Source organism: Artemia sp. Qi Xiang Cuo, chromosome 6 (genome assembly GCF_049724085.1).
Source record: "Artemia sp. Qi Xiang Cuo chromosome 6, ASM4972408v1, whole genome shotgun sequence".
Taxonomy (NCBI): Eukaryota; Metazoa; Arthropoda; class Branchiopoda; order Anostraca; family Artemiidae; genus Artemia; species Artemia sp. Qi Xiang Cuo.
The window spans coordinates 26,508,297-26,533,973 of NC_142799.1; the positions used below are offsets into that span (position 1 = coordinate 26,508,297).

At 35.2% G+C, this 25,677-nt stretch overlaps 1 protein-coding gene across 2 annotated transcripts in view; it reads left to right on the top strand.

Annotated features, from left to right (window-relative positions):
- LOC148951051 (dynactin subunit 1-like) overlaps nucleotides 1-25,677 on the top strand; it is a 177,506-nt gene that overhangs the window by 126,309 nt on the left and 25,520 nt on the right. For both annotated transcript variants that reach the window (XM_089090588.1, XM_089090589.1), the window contains 6 exons: nucleotides 1,885-2,128; nucleotides 14,344-14,540; nucleotides 18,156-18,385; nucleotides 20,724-20,905; nucleotides 22,910-23,106; nucleotides 24,843-25,034. In XM_089090588.1, the coding sequence (XP_088946714.1) occupies nucleotides 1,885-2,128; nucleotides 14,344-14,540; nucleotides 18,156-18,385; nucleotides 20,724-20,905; nucleotides 22,910-23,106; nucleotides 24,843-25,034 (1,242 nt within the window). The remainder of the gene's footprint in view (nucleotides 1-1,884; nucleotides 2,129-14,343; nucleotides 14,541-18,155; nucleotides 18,386-20,723; nucleotides 20,906-22,909; nucleotides 23,107-24,842; nucleotides 25,035-25,677) is intronic.

The window sequence follows — 25,677 nt, forward strand, 5'->3', positions numbered from 1 at the left end:
CTGATAAATTTTTATTTATTTTCGAAAAAAGGGAGGAAACACACCTTAAAGGTCATAGAATCTTAATGAAAATCACATCATCAGATTCAGCGTATCAGAAAACACTATTGTAGAGGTTTCAAGCTCCTATATGCAAAAATTTGGAATTTTTATTTTTTGCCATAAGAAAGATCACGTATGCGTTTTTTTTTTTTTTTTTATGGGTTATTGTATTGACCCAGTGGTCCTAGAATATTGCGAAAGGGCTCATTCGAACGGAAATTAAAAGTTCTAGTTACCTTTTTAAGTGACCGAAAAAATTGGAGGGTAAGTAGGCTCCCTCTTACGCTCATTTTTTTCCCAAAATCACCCGATCAAAGTTTTGAGATAGCCATTTTGTTCAGTATAGTCGAAAAATCTAATAACTATGTCTTTGAGTATGACTTTATCCCCCAGAGTCCCCGGAAAATGTCTGCAAGTTATGAACTTTACCCATTGTTTACATATAGTATTGATTCTTGGGAAGTATACAGACGTTTTCAGAGGGGACTTTATCTGGTGGGGGAGGGGGAGGGTGTTACGTGGGAAAATCTGTCCATGGAGGAGTTTTTCATGGGGAAAGGGGATTTTCTATATATGGGACGCCGGATTTCCCATTGTTATTCAAAAAACGATCATAAATCAAGTTAAAAAAAAAAGTTTTTTCAACTGAACTAAAGAGCAACATTAGAAGTTAAAACGAACAGAAGTTATTACGTATATGAGAGGGTTTCCCCCCTTGTCAATACCTTGCTCTTTAGGTTAAAGTATATTTAGTACTCTCAAAAGAGCTATTTATTCTAATTAAACGGCCTTTGTGATTTATAGGTCATTTTTAAAGAACTAGAACAAAATTCGACCTTTATCGTAGAGAGCGAGGTATTGACCGGGGGGGGGGGATGAATTCACTCATATACGTAATTTTTCTGTTCGTTTTTACGTAAAAATTTCTGTTCGTTTTCAGTTTTAATGTTGCTCCTTTCAGTTGAAAAAAACTTATATATTTAATTATTTAATATTCATATTTAATATTCAAATAGAATTGTTTTTCGTTGTTTGTTTGCTGTTGCCATTTGAAGATAATCTTAATGTTGTTTCAAAAAATCTTAAAATCAAAAAATCATACAATCTTAATTTTTTTAACTTGAAGTTGTAATTTAAATGACTGTTGTTGTTTTGTAGAAAAACAAATAAAAAAAATTTATCTAATTTCTTGATACAAAGCTAATTTTTTCAGCGCCATATTTTACTTGGCAAAATAAATTTGCTTAGGTGGAGAATTAAATTATCGTTACAATCAAATATTGCTCCGGAGTAAACCAAAGGTTTAAGACATAGAGTAAGAATTTAATTTTGACAAAAAAACGCCCTGTTTAAAGAATAAACATATCCATGTCCGGATGTTTTTTTTTTCCTTTTTTTGTTATTTTTGTAACGTAACATCTGAACAGGCTTATTTTTTAAGTTTCTACTTACGGAAGCAACATATACTGTTTTATCGGGGTTTTCATAAATATAGACCTTCTCTTTAATTAAATGTTTAATGTCTAGCTCTATCTTATTTTCAAACAGTGTCAGTATTTTCTTCTTATTCATCAATATTCCTTCAGTGTCCTTCGGGGTAAGTCTTTGAGTCCTGGTGTCGCTGATTATTTGGTTTGAGACGATGGTCAGCGGTGTGATTTTGTAATCTCAGCCAGAGTCGACCCAGCTGTAAATTAGTGCCTAAAACCCCGGATTCTCGGCAAAGACAGAGAATCAGAAGGCTGGCTCCTGTGCCACTCGGACCATTTGTGTGCATGTGAATTTTTTTTTTAATGCTACCGTCAATTTTGACTATCCTTTCAATTAATTTATTTTTTTTAGTCTGGCAATGAAGGTAGTGAGGTTTCAATCATTTTAAGGGATCTTGAATCTGGCGCCAAGGACTTAGGTGGTGTTGTAAGAAAAATAAAAAGACGACTACCACAAGATGGTTCCTCTTCTCAAATTAACTTAAACGCTGAAATAAGGATGAGGATTGTTCAGTCTGTTGTGTGTGCTTCAAAAGTTGCTAAATTTCTGCAAACCACTGCAAAACTCGTGACTCAACATGCTGCTGTTTTGGTTGGTAAGTCAATTTATTTGAAAATTTTCCAGAAGTCACATTTCGCTATGTTCTGACAGGAATCAATTTTCACTGCGGTAGTCGGATTTCACGTAATCTAATGAAAAAATGTCACCAAACGGGGGAATATTAGGTTCGCTTTGGTTTCAGATAAGAGATTAAAAAAAAAATTCCATCCGACCGAGTTTTATTTAGGTATCCAAAAAGTATTGTTATTTCAAACAATTTTATAGAAATATTTCTAAAAAATTTTATTTTTAATTATATATTATACCCTGAATATATATAAACAAATAATCTTTCAAATGGGGATAAATCCATTTATTTAGACAGTGAAAAAACAGGTACAAAAGTCCAGATATTTCGGTCACATATACAGCGACCGTCTTCAGTAGAAATTTTTCAGAAGAAGTATTTCTACTGAAGACGGTCGCTGTATATGTGACCAAAATATCTGGAGTTTTGCACCTGTTTTTTCACTGTCTAAATAAATGGATTTATCTCCATTTGAAAGATTATTTGTTCGTCTTAGAACGTCAGTGTGGTCTAAGAAAACAACACCTAATTGAAAGGTGTTATGTCGAACATACTTTGAATATATATAGCGACGTCGCTCGGTCGCTGTCGCTTAAAAACCTGTCGCCTTCTGTCAGAACCTGCCTTTAGACAGACCGTACATCTCCGTGATTTATACTGAATTTTTCTCATTAAAATCGTTCGAATTCTTCCGTCTGCACTTAGTCATGATTTAATTGAGATTCTTACAAAGATTACATTGGGTTTTTAGCGTGATTTCCCGTATCATTGGGTTTTTTTTCGTGAATGTTTCGGCCTTGAACCGGGGGAAATAATGCAAAAAAAAGATTTAAAAGACATGAGAATTTCAAAAGAGTGACTAACAAGAGAAGCTCTGAAAACAGTTCATGTTTTTTTTTCTTTATGTTTTGTTTCTTACGTTTTCATTTTGGTTCTTAATTTTTATTTTTCCTTTCAAGGGTTTGTGTCTCTTTTTCTATTATCCACATTCCTTTCTTGTATCTCATAATTTTTGCCATTGAATGTTTTGTGTTTCTTATCTCAACTTTGTTTATTTTTCTAAATAGTCATTTTATTTTACTTTTTATATATTTTTATGTTACGAGTCGTGTTTTTTAATTAAGGTCCGTTTGATCATAATTACACAACGAATGATTATTTAAAAAGAAAAATATTCGAAAAGCACATATTTTACTCTATTTAACAGCATATTTGCCAAATTTGTTGTAACACTTATCATGCCTCTCAATTCATTTTAAAGTAGCCTCTGTATAAAGACTTGCCGCCTGTTCCGGTAGCCAGGAATTCACTTTCGTTTTTACGTCGTCATCATCATTGTAACGTTTGCCACTGAGATGTCGCTTGATGTGGAGAAACGGATGGTAATCACTCCGCGCAAGATCAGGACTGTATTGTGGGTGATCGAAAACCTCCTAGCCAGTCTGACCGATCTGACCAGCAGTGTGAGGTCTTGCATTGTCATGAAGGGCAATTTCCTTTGTCAGCATGCCAATTTTTTTTTTTTTTTTTTTCTTTTTTTTTTTTTTTTTTTATCGCTCTGCGGAGCTTTTTGAGGGCTAGGCATTATGCTTCTGAATTGATAGTGGTTCCTCCACTGAATGAAGTCGACCAAATAAACACCATGCCTATTACCAAACACCGACGCCATGATTTTGCGCTGGGAGAGAGGATGTTCGGCCTTCAAATTTTCAGGGGAGTGTGTGTGTTTCCATTCCATGTTCTGTTGCCTTGATTTGGGCGTGATATGCGAAACCTATGTTTCGTCTCCAGTTCAACTAGTTGCCACCTCAGTGGCAACCGTTAAAAAGATGACCGATGTAAAAACAGCAGTGGACTCTTGGTTATTGGAGCCGGTGTTAAGTTCTTATAAAGACTTTACTTTGAAATTAGTTGAGAGGCATGATAAGTGTTTCAAAAAACTTGGTAACTATGTCAAAAAATGGAGTAAAGTATGCACTTTCTGAAAATAAATTTGCTTTTTGGAAATAATCTTTCGTTGTGTACTATGTTCAAACGGACTTAATTAAAAAAAACACGCCTCGTATGTTTCCCTTTTATTGATTTTCCTACTGATAATAATACAAAAACAGTAAATTTAGTTGCTCTAAAAGCACTTGGGCTTTTACTGTCCTTCGTTGCTCCTCCAGCTCTGGAAATGATTCGTCGTTCTTTTCTTATGCTTTCTTTTCCTGTTTATATTTATCTTTTTTTTCCTCCTGAATGATTTTCCATTTCTTTCCTCGCTTTTAAGCACATTTCTCTCTTGTATCTCATAATTTTTGCCATTGGATGTTTTGCGTTTCTTATCTCAACTTAGTTTATTTTTCTAAATAGTCATTTTATTTGACTTTTTATATTTTTACTTTTTGATTTTGTACCATTAATAATAATGATAATGATCTTTGTTGTTCTAAAAGTCCGAAGGCCATTGGCAATGCAAAAAGCAAAATTCGATTCTAATCATTTGATACTGCATAAATAAAAACAAAAACAAAATTATGTTCCTGTTCTCCATTGCTGCTCTGATGAATTGCCCGAATCTTTCAACACTCATAAAACCCTCATCAGTTACTATACACGCATGCATCTTTCATCATCTCTACACATTCCCCACATTTTTATTCGCAACTCATGCAACTCCTCACATCACTTATGCTCTCATCTTTATATATAGGGCAAAAGTAAGAACAATCGAAACCTTACCTCCTCCCTCCTTATATTTTAAATTCAAATTAAGATATACTCCTCGCTCCATCTTTTTTTTTACCACTATATAGAAGTTCTGGAGATCAGAAAAGCTTCTTTCATGGTGCCAAACCTGTACCTTGTGATCTCGTAAACTATTCCCTATCATCTTTATCATCTCAGTAGGCCTATCTACCCTAATAATCCTAGTACCTAATAATCCTAGTAGGCCTATCTACCTAATAAGTAGGCCTATCTACTCTAAATAAACTAATTTAAGTAGCCACAGTCGTGGGGTGGGATCTTCACAATACGTTCCCTGGACCTAATCATATTCACCAATATACAACTTCTTAGTGAAAAAATCGCTTCCAGGCTATAAACACTAAACTGTTAACGTTCCTATTTACACTTAGCCATCTCATACCATACCCCTAGCTTCCCCCTTTTTCTGGTATCCTCTAACTTCCAATGCATGATGCATCACAGATACTACCTTATTCCTAAAAATCTCCTTGTGTATCCTCTCATATCCTTTACCTGGCTGCTTAAAATTTATTTCTAATACCTTCTATCTCCTCATTATAACCAATATGTCTACTATTTATTTTACGGCTTTACCTTAACCATCACTCCTAAATATTCCCCTTGTTCTTGAATGTGGACCTCTACCCCCTAAAATATATTTTTCAGCCTCACTTGTTGACGCTCCTTCTTAAACACTAAGACTTCTATTTTACTAAGGTTCAATTAAGTTTCTTTCTTGATAAATGTTCATGTAATAAATTAAACAAGTCTGTAACTTCTCATTTGAATCTGCAACTAATATCGTCTCTGAAAAGGAACATCCACATCCTAGAAATATATATAAAAAAAATCAAATGAAGTTGCTGAAAAAAATGTGCATTGTCAGTTTAATATACATATGCTGATATCTATTCCTTAAAATCTTAATTAATTTTTTATTTCTTAAAGTTATAAAAGTGAAAACATTTGAAAGAATTTTTTCAGTAAATGACAAATTATATTCTGTCTTTTAGAAAACATGGGGTTTAGAACCCTACTCATATTAATATCTGCTCGTTTTGAGTTTGACTCTGTTATTTATTTTAATTTCTGTTTGTTCTGGGTTTTCTTTATTTATTGATACTGATTTGCTGTAGTTGTATGCTTGGTAGATTATTTGATTTTATTTTTGTTCATTTTTGGTTCAATGGAGTTCTTTACTTTTTTTTAAATATCTTATTTTGTGGAAAAACTTTTTTTAATTAATTTCTGTTCGTTTTATATTGACATAGTCTTTTTCAGGGAAAAAGACTGACCCCCTTCTTATGTTATACAACCATCCCTTCCATAAAAACCTTAAATACCCCCTGGACATAGCTTAAAACCCTTGCCCCATATCTCTGGTGTTTGTTTCAACCCCAAAAGCCTTGTTAAATGGTATTTAGACAATTTTGAATAGAATGGCTATCTCAAAATTTCTATTAGATGCATTTCGGGACAATACGACGTGTGTGTGACGGGGATAGCTGCCCTCTGATCACTTTGACTCTTAAAAAGAGCACTAGAGTATCTGATTACCAATCCAGTGATCCCCCTCCGAAGTTTATATGACCACGCTTTCTATAAAAACCTTATATTTCCCCAGGACATAACTTACTAATATATTCTCTGAGGCCAACCTGACTCTTGTACATGATAATAGTAATAAGCTTACCTAAGCTATGGATGTCAGGTATTGTGTTATCTTGGAACGATAATTTCGACAGGACCTGTGCCTGTCATCATCAGGTTCATCAGGTTTAATTTGAACCTGATGATGACAGGCACAGGTCCTGTCGAAATTATCGTTCCAAGATAACACAATACCTGACATCCATAGCTTAGGTAAGCTTATTACCATTATCAAAGACATAACTTACAACCCTTGCCCTGGGGGCAGGGGGGATTTTTATCCTCAAAGACATAATTTCCAGATTTTTCTGATAAGCTGAACAAAATTGCTATCTTAAAATTTTGATTGGAAGTGTTTTGGGAAATGATGGATGTAGGGGGAGGGGCATTTGCCCTCTGATCACTTTCGACTAATAAAAAAGGCACTGGTCCTCTCAATTTCCAATCGAATGAGCCTTTTTTGTAGTTTCTACGACAAAACTTTCTATAAAAACCTTATAAAACCCCAGGGCATAAATTACGACCCTTGTTCTGAGGGCTATGAAGGGAGGGTTGTCATCCTCAAAGACATAATTTCCAGACCTTTCAACTACGTTGAACAAAATGGCCATATCTAAATGCTGATCGAACATGTTTGGGGAAATGATGGGTGTGGGGGGGGGGGGGGGGATTCTCCCTCAGATCACTTTCGACTATTAAAAAGGGCAATAGACCCCTCAATCAAACCTCAATAGACCTCAATCAAACGACAACGCGTTTTTAAAAAATATTTTATGCTCCCCGGGCATAACTTACAACCTTAGCCCTGAAGGCTGTGGGGGGGGGGGGTTGTCATACTCAAAAACATAATTTCTAGACCCTTAACTACGTTCAACAAAACGGCTATATGAAAATAGTGATCGGAAGTTTTTGGGGAAATGATGGACGTGGGGGGGGGCATTCGCCCTCCGATCGCTTTTGACTATTAATAAGGGTACTATCCCTCTCAATTCCCAATTGAATGTTCCCTTTTTAAAGTTTCTACGAAAATGCTTTCAATAAAAACCTTTTATGCCCCCAGTGCATAAGTTACAACCTTTGCACTGGGGGCTTTGGGGGGTTTGTCATCCTCAAAGACATAATTTTCGGACCTTTCAACTACGTTGAACAAAATGACTATCTCAAAATTTTTATTGAATGTGTTCGGGGAAATGGTTGGCATGAGTTAATTGCCCTCCAATCACTTTTGACTATTAAAAAAGGCCCTAGCCCTTTCAATTTCCAATCGAATGAGCCCTTTTTGAAGTTTCAACTACAACACTTTCTATAAAAAAAACCTTACATGCCCCCAGGGCATAACTTACAACACTTACCCTGAGGGCTATAGGGAGGGGGGGGGGGTTGTCATCTTCAAAGACCTTATTTCTAGAACTTTCAACTACGTTGAAAAAAATGGCTATCTCAAAATTTTGCTTGGATGTGGTTTGGGAAATGGTGGGTGTGTGTGGGGGGGGGATATTTCCCCTCTAATGACTTTCTACTATTAAAAAGGGCACTAGTCCTTTCAATTTCTAATCGAATTTGCCCTTTTTGAACTTTCAACGACAACGCTTTTTATATAAAAAAAACCTTACATGCCCACAGGGCACAAATTACAACCCTTGCCCTGAGGGCTGTGGGGGGTTTGTCATCCTCAAAGACATAATTTCCTGACCATTCAACTACGTTGAACAAAAGTACTATCTCAAAATTTTAATTGAATGTGTTCTGGGAAATGGTGGGCGTGAGAGGGGGGTTAATTGCCCTCCAATCACTTTCGACTATGAAAAAGGGCACTTGCCCTTTCAATTTCTAATCGAATGAACCCTTTTTGAAGTTTCAACTACAACACTTTCTATAAAAACACCTTATATGCCCCCAGGGCATAACTTACAACCCTTACCCTGAGGGCTAAGGGGAGGGGGTGTCATCTTCAAAGACCTAATTTCTAGAACTTTCAACTACGTTGAAAAAAATGGCTATCTCAAAATTTTGATTGGGTGTGGTTTGGGAAATGGTGGGTGTGGGGGGGGGGAGGTTAGTTCCCCTCCAATCCCTTTCTACTATTAAAAAGGGCACTAGTCCTTTCAATTTCTAATTGAATTTGCCTTTTTGAACTTTCAACGACAACACTTTCTATAAAAAAAACCTCATATGCCCCCAGGGCACAAATTACAACCCTTGCCCTGAGGATGCCCCCAGGGCAAAAATTACGACCCTTGTTCCGAGGGCTATTAGGGGAGGGTTGTTATCCTCAAAGACATAATTTCCAGACCTTTCAACTACGCTGAACAAAATGGCCATATCAAAATGTTGATCGAAAATGTTTGGAGAAATGATGGGCGTGGGGGGGGGTGATTCTCCCTCAGATCACTTTCGACTATTAAAAAGGGCAATAGACCTCAATTTCCATTCGAATATGTCCTTTTTAAAGTTTTTACGACAACGCTTTCTAAAAAAAAATATTCCCCCAGGGCATAACTTACAACCTTAGCCCTGAAGGTTGTGGGGGGGGAGGGGTCGTCATCAGAAACATAATTTTCGGACCCTTAACTACGTTCAGCAAAATTGCTGTATCAAAATGTTGATCGGAAGTGTTTGGGGAAATGATGGGCAGGGGGGGGGGGCATTCGCCCCCCAATCGCTTTTGACTATTAATAGGGGTACTATCCCTCTCAATTCCCAATTGAATAATCCCTTTTTCAAGTTTCTACGACAACGCTTTCTATAAAAAACCTTATATGCCCCAAGGGTATAACTTAAAACATTTGTCCCGAGGGCTGTGGGCGGTTTGTCATCCTCAAAGACATAATTTCCGGACCTTTCAACTACATTGAACAAAACGACTATCTCAAAATGTTGATTGAATGTGTTCGGGAAAAGGGTTGGCATGAGAGGGGGGTTAATTGTCCTCCAATCACATTCGACTATTAAAAAGGGCACTGGCCCTTTCAATTTCCAATCAAATAAGCCTTTTTTGAAGTTTCAACTACAACACTTTTTATAAAAAAAAACCTTATATGCCCCCAGGGCATAACTAACAACCCTTATCATGAGGGCTATGGGGAGGGGGGTGGGGGGATCTTGTCATCCTCAAAGACCTAATTTCTAGAACTTTCAACTACGTTGAAAAAATGGCTCATCTCAAAATTTTGATTGTATGTGGTTTGGGAAATGTTGGGCTCGCGGGGGGGGGGTTGTTCCCCTCCAATCACTTTCTACTATTAAAAAGGGCACTAGTCCTTTCAATTTCTAATTGAATGAGCCCTTTTTAAACTTTCAACGACAACGTTTGCTATAAAAAACCTTTTATGCCCCCAGGGAAAAAATTACAACCCTTTCCCTGAGGGGTCTGGGGGGTTTGTCATTCTCAAAGACATACTTTCAAGACCTTTCAACTACGTTGAACAAACTGGCTATCTCAAAATTTTGATTGTATTTGTTCGGGGAAATGGTGGGCGTGAGGGGGGGGGTTAGTTGCCCTCCAATCACTTTCGAATATTAAAAAGGGCACTAGTCCTTTCAATTTCCAATCAAATGAGCCCTTTTTGAAGTTTCAACGACAACGCTTTCTATAAAAACCTTATATGTCCCAAGGGCATAACTTACAACCCTTACCCTGAGGGCTGTGAGGGGGGGATCATCTTCAAAGACCGAATTTTTAGAACTTTCAACTGGGTTGAAAAAAATGGCTATCTCAAAATGTTGATTGGATATATTTGGGGAAGTAGTGGGCGTGAGAGGGGGGTTAGTTTCCCTCTAATCACTTTGTACTATAAAAAAGGGCACTAGCCCTTTCAATTTCCAATCGATCAGCCCTTTTTGAACTTTCTACGACAACCCTTTCTATAAAAAACTTAAAACCCTTACCCTGAGGGTTGTGGGGGGTTGTCATCCTTAAAGACCTAATTTCCAGAACTTCCAACTACGTTGAACACAATAGCTATCTCAAAATTTTGATTTGATGTGTTTTGGGAAATGGTGGGTGTGAGACGGGGGTCAGTTTCCCTTCAATCACTTTCGACTATGAAAAAGGCCACTAGCCCTTTCACTTTCCAATTGAACGAGCCTTTTTTGAAGTTTCTACGACATCGCTTTTTATAAAAACCTTATACGCCCCCAGGGCATAACTTACAACCCTTGCCCTGAGGGTAGGGTGGGTTTGTTATCCTGGAGTTTTATGATTTCCAGGAGTTTTAACTACGTTGAACAAAATGGCTATCTCAAAATTTTGATTGGATGTGTTTGGGGAAATGGTGGGCGTGATAGGGGGTTTAGTTGCCCTCCGGGGGGTTTGTCATCCTCAAAGACATACTTTCCAGAACTTTCAACTACGTTGAACAAACTGGCTATCTCAAAATTTGGATTGGATGTGTTTGGGAAAATGATGGGCGTTAGGGGGGGGGGGGTAGTTGCCCTCCAATCACTTTTGACAATTAAAAAGGGCACAAGCCCTTTCAATTTCCAATCACTTTCGACTATTAAAAATGGCACTAGCCCTTTGAATTTCCAATCGAATGAGTTCTTTTTCAAGTTTCTACGACAACGCTTTCAATAAAAGCCTTATATGCGCCCAGGGCATAACTTACAACCATTGCCCTAAGGGCTCTGGGGGGAGCGTCCCCCTCAAAGACATAATTTCCAGATCTTTCAGCTACGTTGAACAAAATGTCTATTACAAAATTTTGATTGGATGCGTTTGGGGAAGTTGTGGGCGTGAGGGGGGGGTTAGTTGCCCTCCAATCCCTTTCGACTATTAAAAATGGCACTAGCCCTTTGAATTTCTAATCGAATGAGTTCTTTTTCTAGTTTCTACAACAACGCTTTCAATAAAAACCTTATATACCCCCAGGGCTTAACTTACAACCTTTGCCCTAAGGGCTATGGGGGGAGTGTCCTCCCCAAAGACATAATTTCCAGATCTTTCAACTGCGTTGAACAAAATGGCTATCTCAAAATGTTGTTTGGGGAAATGGTGGGCGTGGAACGGGTGTTAGTTGAATTCCAATCACTTTCGACTGTTAAAAAGGGCATGAGCCCTTCCAATTTCCAATGGAATAAGCCCTTTTCGAAGTTTCTACGACAACTTCTTCGATACGAAGTGCCATGGTCTAAAAGATAAAAGAAAATAATACATTTTGCCAACATCGATCTTTACTTAGGCAGCGCTATTGCGCTGCCTTTGATATCCATTTCTGTAGAGTAGTTTTGAAAAGTAAATATTTGTGATCTTTGCCTTATTGATGTTGTTCTGCCAGCGGGACAAGTCATTGATGCTCCTCCTATTTTTTTCAGTGAATTACATACTTCATTTGGATTCATTTTTATCTATTGAAAAATTGAACCTTTTGAATATACGGCTAAAGTAGAGATCTTTTTTTCATTGACGATAATTTAATCACATTTGGTCCAACGTTCCCTCCTAAAGTGAACAAAAAACGTCCCTAATATTTCATAGATTAAATTGTCAGCCTCTTGTATCTACTTAAGACGTCTAACAATCCTCTTTCAGACCAGCACCTTCTATTTAGGATCAAAATTGTAAAGTATTTCGATACGCTCTCTTTTTGTCCGATTTTATTTATCTATTATCTTTATATTCTTTGTAACTTTCATTTTAAGTTATGTATCTGTAGTTTCCGATCTCTTTCCCACTTTCGAATGTTGTTTGTTCAGCGGTTCTGAAATTGAGGCGAATTCCTTAGAGTTTTTCCACCTTTTAAAAAAGGAGGTCAATTCTATCAAGTTTTTCAAGATGATACGGTACTTTAGAAGGTCACCGTTTCTTGACTGTTAAAACCTTTTTTATTTTGTGTGGTCAAATTATATTTAGAATTGATGGGCCAGTCTTGTCATAACTCGTAGAGCTTGAATATGAAATCCGTATAAATGACAGAAAACTAAAAGCGACACCAACTTTGTTGGGAATCTTAAAATAACGATTTGACTTCTCACGTTTTGTGCCAGAGATAGAGATAGTCAATGAAACTTTCATCATCAGAAAGAGGAAATTTTCTTTTTTGATTAAATGGAACAGAATTGTCTTTTTGAAGTTCAGGAAAGGGCAGTTCCTAAAAAAAAATTCTTACATACCTGCTAGGTAAATGCTAAAAATCAGCTCAAAGGAATTATATCAGCAATTTTACTACTTCGGGAGTTCCCTGTGGTACTAACCGCTTTGGCTGATTAGCTTACCGACAAAAGGGATGTAAAATTTAATTGTAAAATGCTGTTAAATACCAGAAATCCTCGACTGATCTCGATGATGGCTAGTCCCCTAAGAGAATTCGCTAATGATTCCTGTACCTTCATGACGATCAGTTGACGCTGAGGCCTGCAAAATAATTTGAAGGTACCATATCCTCTTAAGCTTTTTTGACAGTTCACTTTGTTTGTTAAAATCCAGTATTAAAATTTTTTTGATTCCGTTATCTTTATAGATAACATTGCATATTTAAAATAGAGAGTCAATTCTTTTATCCATGCCGACTCATAGCTTTTAGTTTTCTAAGTCGCTGTTAATTATGCCATGGCTAACACCAGTTCCAAATGAAAATTCCAGCAATATCCAAAGGTTAATTAACTATTCTGCGAAATCACTTGTCCTTTGCTAATCATAAAAACGGGAAATTATCGGGTCATTCAAATGCAAATGCAACATAGTATATTACTACTACTGCTACTACTAAGAACTCACCGCAGCACCAAGCCACCCGAGTACAACACAGCTACGCACGCTCCTCCTCCATCCCAATCTATTTAAAACCTTAAACCCTCCCACGAAGTTCCCATTTCTTTTAAATCTTCCTTTATGGCGTCCCCTCACCCAAGACAAGGACAACCTGCTTTCAGTTTACCCCTAGACGGTTGGCCGAAAAGAACAATTTTCGATAATCTGTCATCCTTCATCCGCACAACGTGCCCTAGCCACCTCAACCTTTCTTTCATTATAGCCCTAAAGAGCGGTATTGAACCACATTTTTCATACAACCTATTGTTTGAAATACGGTCAGTCAGCCGGGTATCCAGAACACTCATTAAGGAGTTTCTCTGGAAAACATCTAGCAAATCTTCATCCGCTTTTCAAAACACCCATGATGCCGACCCATATTTGACCACTGTCATCACTGTAGCTTCTAATATTTTAATCTTGGTTTGCAGACTTATCTTCCTTTTCTTCCAATTTTTTTTTAACTGTGAAAAAAACACCCTGAGTCTTCGCTATTCTACTTTTAATGTCCTCACTGCTCCCACTATCTTTACTAATACTACTACCAAGGTAAGTGAAGCTGCCTACCTGATCAATCTTTTCATTATGCAACGTCACCTTTTCATCTTCACTTATTCCTAGCCTAAGTGACCTAGTCTTCTTAACATTAATTTTCAAATCTATTCTAGCACCCTGAACTCGCAAAACCTCTAAAAGTTCGTTCATTTTGTTCACACTTTCCGATAGGATGCTTAAATCATTAGCATAATTTAAGTCCAGGAGACTTTTTCTTCCCCATTTGATTCCGTGGTCTCCCATTGCCTTTCCTGTACTCCTTAAGACAAAATCCATCAAAATAATCCATATAAAGGGGTATAGAACACAACCCTGCTTAACTCCTGATTTAATACAAAACCAGCTGCTAACCTCATTTCCTACCATAGTATATTAGTTTAAGAAAACGAAATTATTAAATTTCAAATATAAAAAATTGATTGTTTTGAAAAAAAGATGTAAATAAAGATGACATATTTCTGTGTGACAAGAGAACTAATTTGAGCCATTGTTATAGAATCGGAAACTGGTGTCACAGCTGCCAAAATGCGTGAGTTTATTGTTCAAGCATGTTATGCAATCTACGATAGAGATGACAACGCTGCTCTTGAGTCGGTTGTAGCTGGTCTTCGTGGATCGTTCTCCGCAATTGATAAGATAGCCCAATGTTTTGTTGATGGAGAATATGATTTTGATGGTACTCCTGAACAAAAGGTAATTCGGAAATTGCTTTAAGCCCGAAGTTACTACAGAATATATCTGAAATAGTATTGCTAGGAAGGTCACATTGCTAATCTAAGTTCTGAGAAAAAGATCTAAGATCTTCTGCCAAAACCTTGTATCCGCACTTTTCAAGTTTTCAAGAAAATATCAAAATAGTGATTTTTTTTTAATTTGAGTCTTCTGTCAAAACTTTGTATCTGCACTTTTAAAGTTTTCAAGAAAATATCAAAATGCTGATTTTTTTTTTTTTTTTTTGGGAAAAATGCACAAAGATACGAAATTTCGGGAATAGATTTTTTTTCGGACTACGTTGCCTTCTCGTCTTTGCCACTGCCTTTTCTGCTGGACGTAGATACTAAGTTGTATATTTTTAGAATGTTCGTTTCTGACTTTGGCTTCGGGAAACCTAAAAAATATGTTTTCAAGCGTTTTTTAACCAAAATTTTCAAGAGATACTCGGTTTTGACTGGACAGATAAGAAGGTATTTTTTCAAAGGAAAGAGCCAAGTGAATTTTGGCACGTATGACTGATTGACAGTGAAATTCGTCGAAGTCTTCTAGGTAATTATTCGAAAAAAATCCACTTGAATCTAACTGTGATTTAAAACATACACTTGGGGGGCATTTTGATTTAAAACATTTTTAAAATCGTTTTCAAAATATACTAAATAGTAGATTTTTTTTCGACAATCTGTGATGCAACGAGTGAAAACGAGTGATGCAAAATGGACTTTACATAACTTGATCTTTTTAGCCTGTTTTCCTCAACTCCCCATTTTTTTCATTTATGCATTTATAAGTTGTATCGATTCGATATCTATCTTATGTAAAGCCCGATCTGTTTTGGGTCCTTCACTTATATTCATAGATTCTCGAGAAAAAGAAGACATTATTTTCTATTTTCTATATTTTTTCTATATTTTCTATTTTATTTTCTATTTTCTATATTTTTCTATTTTCAAAATGAGTTTTTAAAAAATTATTTGTTGTTAAAATTGATTTTTGCTAGTTTTCAGGTGTTAAAAATATACACAATAAATCTTACCAAAAGATCTTTGTCGAACTTAGTGAAGAAACTAAAAGAGGTAATATTAGTTTTTATTAAAATAGGGGATTGAATATAAGCCGTGTTCTACTTCGCACCTCTCTTAAAAAAATTTCCTTAAATAGTCTGTAATTTGTTAAATGAAGAGTCAAAAGGGTATATAGCACTCTATCTTTAAGGAGTTGCAGATAAAATATTTAATTATTTATGGAATACTGTTCTATATGAAACACTTAAAGTTTAAGTTTTATTTTACACCCGTCAGTTTACTATAAAAGTAAACTTTTTTTTTGTAATTTAGAATGCAAAAAATATTTGGAAAACCAGTATATGACAAAATTTTACACACGGCTTTAAGGGTTTCGTTTTTAGGCCAACCTTGAAAACTTCTCGGTGCCTCGTTTACACTTTCCTGTAGCTTACATGAAAGATGCATAGATGTACAGCTTTACATGTAGCTGTACAGCTTTACTCTGTAGCTTACATGTAGATGCACAGCTTACATCTCGGCTATTTATAGAATATGGATAATGTTTGCACAGCAAAAATAAAGTTTATTCCGTAGAGCAGACTGATCCATCCCAAGTTTTCAAACTTTCTGATGATGAAGGTTTCATTGAATATCTTTATCTTTGGGACAAAATGCGAGAAGTTAAATGGTTCTTTTAAGATTCACAGCGAAGTTGGTGTCGCTTTTAGTTTTCTCTCATTTATAAGAAATTCATATACAAACTCTACGAGTTGTATATATATTGAACGAATATGCGGTGGCACTCTGCTTGGAAGACATCCTTTCAATATTTTCTTAAGGTGAGAAAATTCGAATTTTCTTTTAGCAGGTTCAGAAGAATAGATACCACTTATGGGAATTGAGAGGGACAGATTGATACGATCACTATATCCACTTTCCAGGCTGATTTTAACCGTTAGATCTGAATCAGGAGGATGGAGCAATACTGCATGGTGAAGGATAGAGGTACTTTCAGAAATTCAAATAAACCTGTAATTTTTGGTTCTTGGAATTACCATGTAACCGGTTGACAAAATAGAAAGAAAAGTTCCAGCACTTGGATTCTGGAGGAAGTCACAATTAAAGTCACCGATAAGCATACACTTTCTACTCATCCTCAAATCTTTTTTATCAATTTGGATACTGTTGTCCAAGCAATAGCAAGTTTTCTTTCGGAGGCTTCGTCTCTGTAATTTGTTGGGAAATAGAGATTAACTATAGTATTTCATCAATTGTTATGGCAAAATAGCAATCACACCTTTCAAGTAGTCATGATTGGCAATTTGCCAAGACGGCTAGACCACCGTTTGGCCTTCCTTTTACTTGAGGTATTTTGGCTAGGAACAGATGTACTATTACACTAGGAGAAGGGCGTAAAAGCATGTAGAGCCGCCAAGGCGTCACAAAGAACTGACTTTAAGAAGTAAAAAGCTGCCTTCACATTTTAAGATATATATGTATATATAGAGGAATTGATAATGATAGGAACCTCCTAGATATGCAGTAAAATGAGGAACGCTGAAAGAAATGGATGGCAGTAGGATCGTGGCTTTTCTGATGCATCAGGAATATAGCATACTAGCTGATGATTTGTTGAAGATCATCCCTGGTATTCTGCATGTAGAGGAACTTAGATGTATATAGAATAATTGATAAAGTACAAAGGTCCTGCATCAATTTTTGATATTTCTGAGAGTCAGAACCTCTCAAGTTTCCAGCAAAGGGAGGAAGGTGAAATAAAATGGTGTTCCAGGCATGATCCGATGAAAATGATCCCTGGTATTGTAGAAGATATTAGTCATGGAGTATCTAATAAACATTTTTTGTCTTTTTTACGAGTCTCTTTCTTCTCATTTTTCTTTCTTTGTATTATTATTTACTATTGCCTTAGAGAAGTAGAATTAATAAAAACGTCAAAATTTGAACGCATGCTTAGCTAATGATTAATGTTTAAATAATCAATAAGGTAGAGGAAGTGGCACTAGACTTGACAGTCCATATCGGTGGTGCTGATCACTGTTTTATGGCTCTTCAGCCAGAAAGTTCGATAGGGACCAGCTGTCCTGTGCTTTTGCACGCCGCCTCTCCTGTTTTACCTTCATTGCATTTCTTCTGTTGTCCAATTTGGAGCTGGGGGGGGAAATCTGGCACAGCTTACAGAAACACGACACGGGCCCTGTTGCGAATCATTATTGATACGGAGGGAAGTTATGATCAATCAGGATTTGTTCTTTCTATTACAAGCAGTCTTGATTTGTGGAATACAATAATGTCTCGACATTGAGGTCAAGCTAAGCACATTTGAGACTGGAGGTTTATAGACAGCTGCATGTGGACGAAACTTTAATATCAGACTAAATCTTTTTAATTAAAAACAAAGAATGACAACTTGTTTTAAGAAAAAGGTCAAAAATATTATTCAGGTAACATATACAGTTTGGTTTAATTTGAAGTAAAAACCTCTTTTGTCACTTTCTGAGCTGCTTTCTGGTTATTTTTTGTCAAGTTGATTTTATTTATCTCTTTAATTAATTCATTCTCCTATGTTTAGGCTCCAGCACCAGTTACTTTACGAGCCCAGCATTTTAAGGCTGAAATGAAAAATCTCGAAAGTTTGCGAAGTAAAATTGAACAAAAAGAACAGGAAATCAGGGATTTAAGAGCGTTGATCAAACTTAAACAAGAAGAAGTCTCTGAACTTAACATTCGAAGGGATTTATCTGACAAAAAGCTGAACAGCACGCTCAAAGACGCAGAGCTCTCCATTGAACGTTTGAATAGGTATCTATTGATTAGTAGATTTTTTAGCTTGGAGGATCATTTCCTGTCTGGCAGCATTATATTAGTCCTCTCTTATATCTTATATGTTGTGCTTCTGTTGTACATATGTTGTGCATATGTTGTGTTGTGCTTTTTAGCTTGGAGGATCATTTCCTGTCTGGCAGCATTATATTAGTCCTCTCTTATATCTTATATGTTGTGCTTCTGTTGTACATATGTTGTGTTGTGCTTTTTAGCTTGGAGGATCATTTCCTGTCTGGCAGCATTATATTAGTCCTCTCTTATATCTTATATGTTGTGCTTCTGTTGTACATATGTTGTGCATATGTTGTGTTGTGCTTTTTAGCTTGGAGGATCATTTCCTGTCTGGCAGCATTATATTAGTCCTCTCTTATATCTTATATGTTGTGCATTTCTGTAAAATGTTTACGAGATTAGACCGGTAAAAGATCTTTTCGTTCTTTTTCTGTTTTCCACAATATTTTGTGCAAAACATGTAGCTCAGAAATACAAATATAAATAAAAAAATACTAAGTACAGACCCTGATGTAGACTCTGAACCTGCTTCTTTTTATTGTATTCCCAATTATAAACCTTATTCACACGTAGCATCTGAATCGCAGATGTCATGTGAATTGGAAAACGCCTTGTCCTACTGCAAATGCAAGTAAGTAATTACAAACCTGATCTTTCAATAAATCGAATCACAAAACATTTAACATAAGTCTGATCTGTAATTGTAGACTTAATATTTCAATATATCCTAAAAATATAATTGACATTATCCAGTTGCATTCTTGACCAGCTATTTTTTTATTACGTTTTTCGATTATAAACCTATTTTTTCAATCTACTTCACAAAAATTTTTAAAAAAAAACAGACATATTTGTGATTAGTTTGCTATTTCACTAGGCTTCTCAATTGAAAACCTTAAATTTTAATTCACACGACTTAAAACTAGACATAGGCCTAATTCGTGACCAGTTATTTGTTTTTTGTTTTTCAATTGTTAACCTATTTTTTTAATTTATCCCAGAAAAGTAAAACAAAACAGCTACATTCATGATTAGCTACTTTTTCACTGCCTTGTACAGTGCACATGAGCAGGGCCCTCTGTCTCTTAATTTGTATTTTTGACCCGAGATGAGGGTGCTTTAGCTATGTTACTGAACTCTAAGAGGAGGCTAGGTCCCACCTTGATCTGGGTCTCCCCGCCCCAGAGGCACCATACAAATTTGCTGGTAATTAAATAATTTTTTAGAGGACGGTGTTTTTCCATTTAAGCGAAGCAGTGACAAAAGTTAAAAAACAAACAATACTTTGCTGAATAAAAAAAAGAACGAATATTTCGGCTCCTCGTCCGGGAGCCTTTCTCAACGGAGAGATAGCAAAAATAAAGCTTCAAATAAGGAAAAGAAAAAAAAACAATTTTTCAAAATAAAATCTTAAAGAGAAAAAACGACAACTAAGCACACGGGGAAAAAAATATCAGGGGTTAAATTATCAGGGGTGGTGGACCTAGGGTTTCATGACCCTTTTTTTCAAATAAATATAGTCTTCACTTATCCCATTTATCCACTGATTGTTAAGAAGAGTTACCTCTTTTTGCGTTATAGACAATTGTTTTGGTCTTCTTCAATTGTAGTAATAGCAGTTTCTGGAAGTTGTTTATATTGTGGTTGTATTTATTTTTTTTTTTTTATTTTCTTTTTCTTTTTTTTTATTCTTCATTTATTTTGAGAAAGGCTCTCAGACGTGGAGCTGAAATATCCAGATTTTTTTTTTTTTTTTTTTATTGAAGTGTTGCTTGTTCGTTAACTTTTGCCACTGCTTTGTTTAAATTGAAACCCGTTTCTTTTGCTTAACTTTTCGTAAATGGACATACCCATATCTGCCCCAATGGGAAGAACTGAATGGCCTGGGAGAGGTCCCGACTAAGAAGGTAAATCATTAGGTGCTATATATCTTTTAGTACACCACATAAAATTCGTGACCAGATAGTTTTTATTGTGTTTTTCAGCTGTAAACCAATCTTAACCATACATTATAAAAATTTACACATTTGCCTAATACACTAAAAAAATTTACACATATGCCACATAAATTTACACATGTACCTAATTCTTGGTCGGCTATTTTTTTATTATGGTTTTTAACTGTAAATATTATTTTCAAATCCACCTCATAAAAAGATTTCGGAAGTGTTAGGTGTGGTCAACTATGGAATAATAATTTAAGAGAGGCAAGAGAAAATTTCCAAGGTAATTGAATAGGACGTGGAGGCTGTCTTAGTTTTGCTGCACTATCTATAAGGAGTTTAATTGTCAATATTTTAAGGAAACTTGAAGATGCTGAGATAATGTTGGCAAGGAAAGACAAGGAATTTGAGGAGACGATTGAACATTTGCAACAAGACTTAAAAGAAATGGAAATCGAGCGAAACGAGCTGAAAGAGAAAAATTTGGCTCTTTCCAAGAGAATTGTCTTTGAAAGCATAGCTAAAGGCAGTGTTTCGTCAGGTATCTTTTTCTTTCTATTTTTCCTTATTTTCTTTCTTCGTTCAAATGGTCTTGAAAGAAAAACAAGTTGATTTGCTATAAAAAAATAAGGAGGGAAATTAAAAAAAAAAAATACGAGGAAAAAAAATTAAGGGTAGGGCGTTAAAACTAATCAAGTCCTTCTAGTCATTTTCAAAATGCTAGTGCCCAAAGCTTAAATAAAACCCAAATTTGAAATGCATTCTAGAATCAAACTCAACTAACATGTTAGGGAAGATATTGTAGGAGGAACTGCGGCAATATATTGGCTAATATACTACTACTAACAACTCACTGCAGCACCGGGCCGCCTGATGCCAACGCAGCTACGCTCCTTCTCCATCCCATTCAATTCACCCTATAAAGAAGCTCCCGTTTTCCTAAAATATTTCCTTGCTCCATCCTCCCACCCCATTCGGAGACAAATATATTGACTAATATAAGTCAGGGACTTCAATCTTTCTCCATGTTCACGCTTCCCATTAACCTTATCGCAAGATTGTAGCAGAATAATCGACTGTAACTCATAGACGAAAACAGTGTTGTTGTAAATTGCAGAAAAGAACAAAAGTAAAATAAAAAGAGGGTTTATTTTCTAATATTGGCACCAGTTTAAAGTATACTCAATATAGCAGATAAATCAAATCAGTTTAAATCAAATAATAATTTCCAGACACCCTTTGTATTTAGGACCACTGACCGTCGCCAGTTTTGCACCGAGGCTTTAGAGATATTAATGTACGCATTTAATTAAATATTTTTTTTTCATTTTAAAGAAATAATTCTGTCTCATGCACGTTTTTTATTATATTTAATTTTTGTTCGAGTAATTGATTTTCTCTACTAGTTGATATAAATAAAAGCATTAATGATGAACTTTTATGGAATTGTGAAGCATTAAAAGTAGATACCTTTTGCTGGTCAAAGTGTGGCTGTAACTCATGAAATAGTATAGGCTATGTCTTCTAGCTAGGCCGTTTGCCGATATTATGACTTTCGGTCGATATTGCCAAAGATGTCTTTGTAAAAACTGAAAAGTGTTTCTTTATCAAACTTCTTTTATTCTGGTAACAAACGAAAATTACTTAGCGCTATATCTGGTAAATTTTAAAAATTAAATTTTATTCTTAAAATGATTTTTCTCTTGTATTTATATTGTTTTGTTTATTTTAAGCTGGTATATTTTGTAAACCTTTGTCCCTCTTTGTCGGGACATTTCATAGACGTATAGACGTAAAAGGGTCATGCAAAATCTGCTTTTTTAATTTCTGGTCTCTGTGAATCATGCTTTTATTGCCTTAAGTTTTGTATATTTGGCGGCAACTTCAATGAAAGCAAAAAACAAATTGATCAATTTCAAAAAGTTGCATGAATTCTTAATTTTGTTAAAATGACTAATATTTATCTGTTAATTTATAAAATACCCACTGCATAAGGAAAACATATAAAATTGGTAATCTGGTACTCAGTACTTTTTAGCAGTTCTTTGGGTACTTGTTTGAGCAACTGTAAATAGAAATATAGGGAGTACAAAAATGTGGTTTAATCCCACTATTTATTGCTTTAATGAAAGAAAGGTTATGGTTAAATGCTAAAAGTTGTGTTTTTTGGAAATAGATGCTAAACCTACGAGCTATTTCTCACAGTGTTTGAATGTCTATGTACCTGAAACTGACACAGAAAAGCAGTATTTTCTTAGCAAATATTTTTGAATTTCTGTAACGTGAACATTCAAAATAGACTCTTATGCCATATCATCAGAAATATGCTAAAGTGAAATTGAGTGTGGTCAAACCTCAGCAGTATTTCTACATATCTATTATTGCGGATATTCATTTTGATTCATTGATGAAAATGAGCGTCAGTGTTGAAAAAACTGCACGACCGAAATATTGGGTACAAAAGCCTGCAGCGGTTCGATATGCCTGCTTTTGCTGGAAAAACGCTATTTTGTTCAAAAAATGTTGATATTTTGTGATGTTCTAGGACCATTGGTGGCTGCACCTATTCATGCGGCATCTATAACTAGTTCCCAGACAACTGCTGCATCATCGAGAGACCTGAACTTGTTGCAGTCACAAGTTATGTCCCTTACAGAAGCGCTTCGTCATTCTAGACGAGAGGCAACTGCACTTAGAGCCGTGGATATGAAACAAAAACTAGCTGCACTAACACCTATAAAGGTAGCTACATATACTAGTTTTTTCTTCTTTTATTTCCCTTGTATTCTTCCTTTCCTGGCTTTTTTCTGTTTTTTTGTTGTTGTTTTTTTTCATCCGTTTTTCACCTAACTTTTCTTGAGTTAAGAATGCTCAAAAGCTATTTTAATTTGTGATTATATTGAAGCTGATAATAATTGAATTTTAATCGATGTAAAAAATTACGGTACCCAAAAATTGAATCGTAGCTACCGGATAATGTAATCCCTTTATAAAAAAAAAAAAAAGAAGAAGTAATCCTTCAACTGCATTAGCGCATCTCTAGCAGTAAAAATTTTGGAACCTTCAGATTCTGTTTGTTGTGTTTTTCAAAAAGAAGAAAACAGCTAGGGTGAAAAGTCTTTTTTTTCTTGTATTCAAAAGCAAACAGGACAGCTGGAACCAGAAATAGTGTCAAACGTGCCAGAAGCAGTTGGGAGAAAGTATGTTTCAACTCTTTCAAAAGTGTAAAACTTCTGGCAGTTTTTTTTCTTGAAATTTCTTATTAAAGGCAAACTAAAGACACAATTTTGTTTATTTTAAAAATGAAAGGTATTGTTAAAATAGGATGGTGGGAAACTTTTTGAAAGGCAAAAAATGTTCTCAATTCAACTATCAGATTCAGCTCTGTTACGGCTTATGTGTGATTTCTCGACAATTTTTATAGGGATATATCGATTAGATAAATATTTCAGAAGCTGAATAGGAAAATTACGCCAAACAGAGTCTTAATAAAAATACAATTTTCATTTTTGCAATTTTATCTTTTAATAAACTGTTAATTCAAATCTTCGTTTTTCTCATTGAATCAACCTCTTGGAACTTCGAAGGCTTTTCTAAATCAAGAAATATGCTTATTGAGCAGATTAAGTCTTATTTTCTTTTTGTTTAATTTAAAACCTTAAGTAATTAAGTTATGAAGATTAATTTTATTTTATTGATTTATTTTGTTTTCTAAAGTATACTAAATGTTTTTTTCCTCACATGGAAGATGCATTTTGTCCAAACCAGTGGCGAGAGTATTTACACTCCCATAATTATTAAATAAGCTCGATTTTTTAAAATATAATCTAAAATTTTGTCGAGAAAAATTATCGAGAAAAACTATTTAATACAGTTAAAATTATTTAATTGAGCTTTAAAACTTATTAACGGGACTTGGTTTATATTATTTTCATGCCAAATAGGCTTCTCCTCATTTTGTGCTTATGTATGAATTTTGCGAGAAAGAATTAACGCCGTTATGAAAAATACCGTTTTTGGGTGAGAGTACATTAATCATAGCTCCTCAGTAACGATGTAGACAAAGCATTTGGAGGAGTTGTGATAGTAATTTACCCTCCGTAAGTAGGGACTTTTTGTGACGGAAGGACGTCCTCCTTGCCATCTTGCATGTTTTGTTGCTAAAAGTACTTTGTGGAAAAACAATAGCACGAAACAACTCTTCGGCTGTTAATATAAAGTAATAATAAAAAGAAGAGTAGGCGATGTTTGTAAAAAGTAAAAAGAAGAGTAGGCGATGTTTGAAGATAAATTTTATATATCTGTTTGAAACGTAATACCAGGCGAGATTATATTTAAAAAGCTAAAAAAAATTATTTGTAGCTAATTTTATCGTATTGTTCAAATGTAAAATTTTGTGACTGCAGCGCTCTTCCTAAAAAAGAAAATATTGATGTCGGGTAATTTTTTTCCAGTGTTAATTATTTTTACTTTTTTAGATTATTGGAAAATCAAAAAATATCGAGTCAAGACAACCTTTAGAAGTTGAATTCATGTTTCCAAAGATTCAGTCACTCTCTAGAAATAAGAAAGAGGACGAAGCTCTAATCACTGAAAATATAAAAAAGAGCAATGATACTAAAAACACGGAGCTTCAGGAAATAGCAAAAACATCTTCAATTATTTTATCGGTAAGCCTATTTGCAACAAGTCAGTATGAACCATTCATCTATATTTTGTTACATTTGACATGTATATATGACATGCGTTATGTGATAGCATTTTACTTATAAAAGTAAAAAACACGTGCTTATTGGCTAGCAAAAAAAGGAACTTAGCCAGCTATTGCACCTACCTCACATAGCTTTTGCAGATGTTGCCCTAGGTTACAACGCCACTATTTTACACATGTAATTAGCTACATTTTTATTAGAAAGATATAGCTTGCACGCCAAAATTTAATCAGGGTTTCCACAGTAGCCTAAATTTAAAATGAGTTTTAGAACAAACTGTCTTGTGACAGATACTTCCCATGCAATACTACATTAAATTTTGAAAATAGCACTTTTCATTTCATTTAGTTTTAACTGAACAGTAATTTGAAGCTACGTGAAGAAATGTTTGAGAATTTTTGAGAAGAGCCCGACACACCCACTCCCCTCCAAAAGAAGTTAAATTGAAAAAAAAGTACCCCATTTAAATCATCATTATTGAAAACCTTTTTCTGAATGAAGATTTACAGTCTTCAGCATTAAACATCAAAGAAAACTTGTATGTGTAGCAGAGGTGTGCTACATCATGGTTTGCTAAAATGTCGTTGGTAGCTGGAGAGAG